We start from the raw sequence: 9004 nt of genomic DNA, 5'->3' as shown, positions 1-9004 counted from the left end.
CTTTTCCAAAACCTCAGGGAAATCCTTTTTTCCTCGTTGTTGGTTTTTTTTTCACTCTCCAATGTTCTCCAAAGCCCAAATGTCCTCCTGCTCCAGGCATCCCCGGTTTGTTCTGTGCTGCCAGACGCAGAGACGTTGGTTTGCCCGGTGCCAACGCCGGGGTCAGCCCCGTTTAGGCCGGGGCCTGATCCCGACCCGGGGCTCAACTGACTTCAGCCAGGTGGAAGGGAACACACAGACGACGCAGCGACAGGGATTCAGAAGGTTGAACAGCCCCAGAGCCCCCACCCTCCCCCCTCTCCCAAAGTTACTTGGTGCTGTTTGAAAAAGTCTGGATGTCACGGAGCAGCCTCTTCCCCCCAACAACAGAGTAAAAGCTCCACAGATTTCGCTGTCTACCTGGTGGTCAAGGTTTCAAGGCGGCCCCAGCTGGAGCCGCTTCCAGGAAAAAAAAAACACATGGGGTGAGGTGTGGGGCAGGGCTTTAGGATTGCTTCAGTCGCTTCCGGGGCGGCCCCAGGAAGGGACACTGTGCCGAGGCCAAGGAGCGATAGGCCTCGGCCACCAGGTGGGGGTGGGACACCACCATGGACTTCCAGCCCGACGTCTCCATGACATCCGAGGCGTGGCTGCAACGGAGAAGAGAGAACAGGCCCGAGTTACCCACGGGGGGTCAAACACCAGCTAAAGATCCCTTCCACTGAACAAAGTTTGCCACCCGAGGTTTTCAGCTCCTGCTTCAGGAGATCGGGGTCGACCTTTGGAGATTCCAAGGTCTGGCTCTGCTGGAGCAATTTTAGGCTGGGCAGTCCTTCAGCTGAAGGAGGAACAGCCCAGCTGTGATGCCAGGTGGGGACAGAGGAACACAGTGCTCACCCACCCTGACTCCTCAGCACTGGAGTGTTTTAGAGCTACACAGAGAGTGCTGAGAAAAACCCTGTTAACTGATCAACAGGACTGCAAATGCCTCCAGATATCAAAGCAGTCAGCAGTCACTTCACATCTACTGTGGATGAGGAGCTGTAACCAGACCCTCAGTGCAGAATTATGGAATGGTTTGGGCTGGAAGGGTCTTTAAAGCCCATCCAGTGCCACCCCTACCACGGGCAGGGACACCTTCCACCAGCCCAGGTTGTTCCAAGCCCCGTCCAACCTGGCCTTGGACACTTCCAGGGATCCAGGGGCAGCCACAGCTTCTCTGGGCAACCTGTGCCAGGGCCTCCCCACCCTCCCAGGGAGGGATTTCTCCCCAGTATCCCACCTAACCCTGCCCTCTGGCAGTGGGAAGCCATTTCCCCTTGTTCTATCACTCCAGGATGATTCCAATACCAGGAACTACCTGATATTCAACTACCTAAAGGTTCCTGTGATTTCAGGAAGATCCACAGCAGCTCACAGTTCTGGACAGTCCCAGAGGACAAGACCAACCTGTCCTCAAGGCAATGCCACGTCTGGGATGGCAGAAGAATGAAGGATCACACCGGGAGAACTTAAAATAGCAAAGTACCAGAGGAGACCCTTCCCTGCATGGGATAATAACCAACATTTGCCTCTGGCTTTCCCAGCCAAGGAGCTGAGGGAGGAAGGAGCTCTGAGGCCAGGCAGTGCCAGCAGTCACTCACTAGTTGATGAAGTCCACGGCCTGGGTCTTGAGCTGGTCGGCGCTGTGCAGGTCAGCCAGGATGAGGATCTCGGCCGCGTTCTCCACGGACAGGTTACTGCACAGAGCGTCCTCACACATCACCTTGAGCCGCTCCAGGGCGTACTGCAACACAGGGGGCATGGTCACACTGGAGGCACGGTCACACTGGGGGCATGGTCACACTGGGGGCACGGTCACACTGGGGGCATGGTCACACTGGGGGCATGGTCACACTGACAGAGCGTCCTCACACATCACCTTGAGCCGCTCCAGGGCGTACTGCAACACAGGACACTGTCACACCGGGGACACTGTCACACCAGGGCGTACTGCAACACAGGGGGCATCCATGGGGACACAATCACACCAGGGACACCTATGGGGACATGGTCACACCAGGGACACGGTCACACCTGGGACATGGTCACACCAGGACACGGTCACAGCAGGGCAGGTGCAGCCTCAGCTCCTGCCCCTCAGCCCCAAAGCCCCCCGGCAGCCGCAGCCCCTGTGCAAGGGGCAGCAGGGCTGGACACGGGGTTTGAGCCCAGGAGGGCTGTGCCCGAGCACAGGACGAGCTCCCTGGGGATGTTTCCACCCCAGCAGCACTCTGACATAACTGCCTTGATGCTCTGAGAGTTTCACCCCCTCATGATGACATTCAAATGAGGAATTTTCAATTATGGAAACGTTTTGTCACGTAGGACTGTGATCACAGCGATCTCGGCCGAGGCCCAGCTCAGAGCCAGGACAGTTTGCTCCCACCACGACAGCAAATCAAATTTACTTTCTAATCTGGACTGAGAAATAAACCAGTTTATTGGGCCAAGCCATTAGTTTAGAGGATTGTCTGCCAGTGGCTTAAAATGCAGCAAATTCTCCTTCTGTAAATGGAATATTCTCCTCCGTGCACATATTTTTTAGCTCTATTTTTGGCTGCAAATAGCTCAGTTTCTAATTACATTGGTGGGCAAAATTGGCCATTCTGGTCTCTCAGGTACCAACATTTCCCCTTCCCCCCTTTCTTAATCACACCTAAACCCCCACCCTTCCACCAGCACTGTCCCAGTGCTGCCACAGCATCTCCTGGGCTGAGAAAACGAGCTTTGGTTTGGTTTTGGTCTAATTACATATTTCCCCCCAGAGACCGGAGGAGCTCAGAAGAAGCTGTTTCAGTCTCCTGGGTAAATATTGGATGTTTTATGTGCTTTCACCAAAGATTTTTTTTTCTTATTTCTGCTTTTAAAAGACACAGAATGAGTTGAAAAGGGAAAAAAACCCACGACTATGTTATAAGCCAGGAAAGTCAAAATTAAAGCCACTCTGTCCTTAATGTACTGCTGCTTCTTTCTTATTTACTCAAGAGTAAGTAAGAGAGGTGGTTGTGAGCTCTCAATCAATACCCTTTAAATATTGAATAAACTATGTGGCAATGATTACAATCAGCCCAAGGATCTTGCATTAATTCCCATCTTAGTTGCTGCAAAGGGAAGGAGGCCCAGCTGGCAAATCCACAGGGACTTCCAGCAGCTTCCAGTCACCCCAGTTCCCTGGAGACCACACCAGGGCTTCCTCCAGTGCTCCCTTCCCTCTGGGATTGCCCCTGGCAAAGGCAAATGCACAGCACCACCTTCCCAGTCCTGGCCATGCATCACTTTGGAGCCTCTCCTGGAGCTGGCAGCAGGCAGAGCAGCCTTTGGAGATCTGGGAACAACCACACGGAAAAATATCCCTGTGGGTCCACCTGGAAACCTTCTCACCCCCAGCTCAGGTGAGAGAACAGAGCTTAAAAAAAGCTTCAAAGTGAGCAGTGGACCCAGAAACTGCTGCCTGTGCTATTGTAAGAGCTGGATTTATCCAGCTGTGGGATGTTTGACGTGGATCTTCTGTGAGAGGGCCCTCAGACAACACCCAGGGTTACCTGTCAGCCACAGCCAGCTCCAGGAACCCGCCCAGCCCCACAGGGGCTCCTGCAGGGAGCTCCAGCACACTGTGGAAAGGAAAAACATCATTCCCAGTCCTGTCAGCTCCCCAGAATCCCAACTCTACCTTGTCAGCAGCTGCCAGCAAGTCATCAGCCATTTTGTCAAGATTTGGTGCCTTCCCAGTATAAATAAAACACATCATTTCCTTAAAAACTTCCGGCTCCACATCATTGATTTCAACCCGATTCTGCAACAGGAAAACGAAGCTTATTAAGATCCTGCCAGGGCTTCCTTCTCCCCCAAACTCCTTCAGGATTCAGAGGCAAACTATTCAGAATGAGCAGTGCAAAAAAAGAAACAGAAAAAGAAAAGAAAAGATGTGGGTGGAGTAAGAAAAATTCTGAGTTGTATTTCACCTTCTCTACTTCTCCCTGTCCCACCCCAGACTCTTTCCCAAGAGGAACAAAGGTACAATTGCCTCCTTGATCCCTGTCTTCCTCCCTTCAGGGCAGCTGAAGCAGAGAGGTGCATCTAATGTGAGAAAGACAGTTAAAAGGTGACCAAAATCACAAACACAAGGGAAGTTCTCCGAGCAGGAGCTGACTGGAGAGCCATTCTGCAGCTGGAGAGGTTCTCCTCCCCTCAGGATCTCTTACCTTTTTACTCTCCTCCATCTCGTGCTCAAACATGGCGCTGAACACTGGGGAACGCGCTGTGAGGGAAAACAAAACACAGTTGGAAAGGCTCCTCTGCTCCTCAGGAGGGGCTGAGCCTGGCTCAGCAACACCTCAGCAACTGAGGAACTCTCCCCATGGACTGGGGCTGCCAGAGCTTCCAGCTGGGGAGGGGAGGAGTTACGTCCTTCCAGCAAGGCTGGAGAGTCCCGGGGTGGGAAGGTGTGTTTCTTGGCTTGGTAGGAAAGTATTCCTTGGAAATGTGCTAAGTTCTCCTTACGAATGCTTTAGGAATATTTTAGAGTACCCTACAGCCACAAAAAACGCTCCCACTGTCCTTGTCAAAGGAGCAGACAGGCAATTACAAACCAAGTGGGGATTTCCTCTCCACCTGGAACAGCTCACAAACCACTCTGGTACCACAGCTCTTTGATAAAGGAGCTGCAGGAGCCTCCTTTAAAGATGAAAGAACTCCAAAAACCCCACTGCCCATCAGGTTGTTGGCTCCTGTTCTGCTAAGAACTCCGGCTCCCACAGAGTTAAAATCCATCTTGTTGCCTGTTTCCTGATTTCTGTGTTTTATGGAACAGAACACGAGTAGTGACGGGGCAGGACAAGGGACAGGGGGTTCCCACTGCCAGAGGGCAGGGGTGGATGGGATATTGGGAAGGAATTCTTCCCTGTGTGGGCCCTGGCACAGGGTGCCCAGAGGAGCTGTGGCTGCCCCAGCCCTGGGAGTGTCCAAGGCCAGGCTGGAGCACCCTGGGCCAGTGGAAGGTGTCCCTGCCCGTGGCAGGGGGTGGCTGAGCTTTAAGCTCCCTTCCATCCCAACCCATCCCACGATTCCAGGGCCAAACACCCACCTGCCAGGATGGCTTTGTGCCCCTTGAACTCCTGGCCTGCCACGCAGAGGCAGCAGTCCGTGAACCGCGAGTTCTCCCAGAGCCCGCCCAGCTCGTCAGCCAGGCGGCACTCGGGCACCTTCACCATGTTCATGGTGTTCTGGCCAGAGATGTTCACTGAGTCCTGCACCACACTCACCTGCAGGGGAGGCAAAGGCAAAAACACCCTCAAAGACACGCATGGAAAGAGGGCTCTCCCTCCAGGAGGGGTTTGTGGCCAGGGAGACGCAGAGCAAACCCAGCACAGTCACTGCAGGGTTAAAAACACACCCATTTTTAAAGCACCTCTGCTCCTCTGTTCAGAGATCCCTGCACCAGAGTGTCCACCCCAAATCCTAAATGCCACCAGCAGGTTTCCTTCTCAACCCCAAACCAACAGCTGAGCCCTAACTTTGTCAGACGGTTTCCTAACGAAGCAGAACCTTATTTTCCTGCTTTTCCAGACACCACACCTGACCTAGTTTTCCCCTTCTAGCAACACTGTGAAACCCTCCCCAATCAATAATGCAACAGACAACAGGCCACATGAAAATGAAGTACACACAGAGTTTTCATAACCCAGCACAGGAGCCACAAGGGCAGTGGCTGACTCCTGAAATGTCCTCCTGCTCCTGTCACGCCATAAAATACAATTAAAACCCACCTAAACAGCAAGTTTAAAAAAAAAAAAAAAAAGAAAATCCAGCTTTATGTCAAATAATTAGGAGGATTTGGGGAAGGCAGAGAGATTCCTAATCAGTTGCTCTGAGGCAGGACCAGCGTGGCTGCTGAACCTCCTTCACCGAGGGCCCACTGAGCACCCAGCCATTGTCAGGGCTGCAGTAAATCAGGCAGAGCCCAATTAGAAAAGATCAGAGTGACTAATCCAGCCCTGCTGTAGAAAGAATAAAGCAGGGAGATTGACAGGGAAGAGACGTGAGACTATTCCCTGGATTTGCTGGCGAGTCCAAGTTAAATTCCACTTCTATTAATAACCAGTGGCCAAAGAATAATGGACAGCAGAGGAAGCTCCACAGCGTGGAGAAGGAAATCATGAAGTGAGAGGGAGGAAAAGGAAAGGGGAAAACCTGTCAGAACACACCCCAGCTCCTGAGAAAGTTGCAGGGGGGCTCTGGGGGCACATTTTGTGTAAAACACACGAGACTCACAACCAAACAAGTATCAGATGCCAGAGGACACCACGGACCAGCCACAGCACATGTGGAGAAGCCAAAGTTCCTCACCATGAGCTGCATCATCACCCTGCCCTGTGACATCCACAGCAGCAAAGTGGACTCCAGGATGGGTGAAAACTCATCAGGTGCATTAAAAAGGGAATTCTAAGATGCAGATCCCTTGTTGGAAGTCCAACAGGGATCACAGAGCAGCCCAAAAACTGTGTCTCAAATCCACAAATAAATCCTCTTCATACATGAAATAAAGCCAGTTATTCCATGGCTTTCTACTGGATTCTAGCCTCAGATGTTAAAAGAGAGAAGGATTTGTTTAAGCTGTTTTCAACATCTCAGCAAGGGAACCAACACTACCCAGCTCAGAAAAGAGCTGCTGCCAGAACTTCGGGAACACCTCCCTCCTGGGAGCCTGACTGCAAGGATATTTACCTCTGCTGCTGGAATGTAATTTGAGCAGCAAAAAGCAATGCAGTTGGGATATGAACAGCCAAGCCCACCTGCAAAACAAGGGCCTGAAAAATCCCCAAACTGACAAGGAAATGAAGTCAGGTCTGAAATGTTTGACAAGGACCATCATTCTCTGGCCCAACAGCATTTCCAGGGAGAATTATCCACGCTCAGCACCGGCCATGAGCAGAGAGCAAAGGGCTTCTTCCTTCCAGCTTCAATAAGGAACCTTGTGGTGTGGAGCAATCACAAATATCTGCACTTGAAAGGCACCTCCACATCCAGTGTTCCCAACTCCTTTGGGAGCTCCTCCATCCAGAGCTGGAAGCACAGATGGAGCAGCATCATTTGGCACCTGTGGCCAGCAGGGAAGGATCAGGAGAGCGCACGGTTGGAATGCAAAGAGAGTTATAAACTCAGGGAGAAAAGGGAGAAAGAGGAGAAAAAGGAGGCAGGGAGAAAAAAAAAACAACCAAAAAACCAAGGTGCTGGAAGTTCTCAGCAAACTGCTTTCAGACAGCAAAACCTTCTGATATCAGCGACCTTCAGATTCCCCACAGAACAGATCCCAAGGCCAGGTGCAGCCAAGAGCGAGGCTGTTCCTCCTCCAGAACAATCCAAACCACTGGAGCTTTGAAGGGAATAATTCAGCAAAGGGTGCAGTGACTTGATCAGGACTAGTTGCCGAGACTACTGTGGATCTGGGGTTTATGTACATTGTGTCTCACAGATTCCCTTCTCAGACGTTCGTTTTTGGGCTCCACCCAACAAGTGTGAGGTTTTTTGGCTCTTTTGCGTGAAGGAAAGAGGAACTGCCAGACCTACAGAGGTGTCACACAGGGCTCTGTCCTGCTCTCCTCCCTTACTGCTCCAAGTGTTCAGGAAGGGCTCCCTCCTTCACTAATAATTCATGTTACTGCTTAAAATACACATCCCTGAGGTGTTTGTTCATTTAAACACGTGCAGCCTTGTAATGGCCAAGTAAAACTGAAAAAAAAAACCAAAACCAAACCAAATCCTTGTTGAACAACTTAGATTGAAGCTTCCCTTTCATTCCTGAACAAAAGAAAAGATTCCCATAAAAAAAAAAAAAAAAACAGTGCAGGAGATCCAAAGGGAGAACAACTTGTTCCACCTGTCTTCTGGCAAAAATCACAGCTCCAGGAGGGATTTTGCAGTTAAAAAGACAACGGAAGTAAAACAGAAGGAGCCCTGAAGACATTAAATCAGAGTTTAAATTTGCTCTTTAAGGTTCCTAAACTTAAATGTCTGGTTTTACAAATAACTGGCCTGAAATAAGTACCAGTGAAATAATAATGCTGTAAGCAGTTGTAGGAAAGTACAAACACAATGAAGGGAAAATTGTGATTACTGTAAAATTCCTTTCTCTTGTATTTTTCCTTTTGTTGGCTGCATGGACACATTTCAGAAAATAAAGAAAACTCTTTTTTATTCAGCAGGCAAGTGACAAACAGGCCAGTCCCCACTACAGAGCTAGTGGTGCTTATTATCCCAAGTGAGCTTCGACTTAGGGAGCACAAACAGATGGATGATAACACCAAACCAGGAGTGGAATGATAATCAAACTTAGCCTGATTCCTATCATCAGCCCAGGTAAAAACCAAACACAAAGTAGCCAGAAAAGAAATGGAAGTGAAGTGGGATGAATCACAGAGAGGACAAAGCCACCAGCCACACACACACAAATAAAATCCGAGTGTCACACAAACATCCAGCATCGCTCTGACACCTCTGACTCCTTAAAAGCAAGGATGAGAAAGGAGGTCAGGTCTGCCCTCAGCTAATGGAAGTGCTGTGCTTTCACTGCACAGGCTGCCTTACCTCACAGAACAGAGTGAGTTTGTCATCTGGAAGGAGTCCGTTGGCTTCATCCAGCAGGAAATCTCTCCTGATGAATTTCTTGAAGCCCCAGTCCTTGCCTTGCACGAATCGATAGGCGCGTTGGCTCTCTGCGGGACAGGAGGGTCAGGCCAGGCTGGGGCAGGCACAGCTGCAGCACCCACCCCACAGCACTGACCCCACAGGGCTCACCCCACAGGGCTCACCCCACAGCACCCGCCCCACAGGGCTCACCCCACAGCACTGACCCCACAGCACCCGCCCCACAGGGCTCACCCCACAGGGCTCACCCCACAGCACCCGCCCCACAGGGCTCGCCCCACAGCACTGACCCCACAGCACCCGCCCCACAGGGCTCACCCCACAGGGCTCACCCCACAGG

General features: G+C 51.2%; 1 protein-coding gene across 1 annotated transcript in view; it reads right to left on the bottom strand.

Moving 5' to 3' along the window:
• Positions 1-201: 201 nt before the first annotated feature.
• SPOP (speckle type BTB/POZ protein) overlaps positions 202-9004 on the bottom strand; it is an 11046-nt gene continuing 2243 nt past the window's right edge. Inside the window, exons 3-8 of the mRNA XM_017837083.1 lie at positions 8605-8732; positions 5105-5282; positions 4224-4279; positions 3692-3814; positions 1623-1765; positions 202-629 (exon numbers count right to left, since the gene is read on the bottom strand). Of these exons, the coding sequence (XP_017692572.1) occupies positions 485-629; positions 1623-1765; positions 3692-3814; positions 4224-4279; positions 5105-5282; positions 8605-8732 (773 nt within the window). The 3' untranslated portion in view covers positions 202-484. The remainder of the gene's footprint in view (positions 630-1622; positions 1766-3691; positions 3815-4223; positions 4280-5104; positions 5283-8604; positions 8733-9004) is intronic.

The sequence above is a fragment of the Lepidothrix coronata genome, unplaced genomic scaffold (assembly GCF_001604755.1).
Source record: "Lepidothrix coronata isolate B3197 unplaced genomic scaffold, Lepidothrix_coronata-1.0 Scaffold291, whole genome shotgun sequence".
NCBI lineage: Eukaryota > Metazoa > Chordata > Aves > Passeriformes > Pipridae > Lepidothrix > Lepidothrix coronata.
Note: the sequence above shows the minus strand (reverse complement) of the source record. Positions and strands in the feature narration are given on the sequence as shown.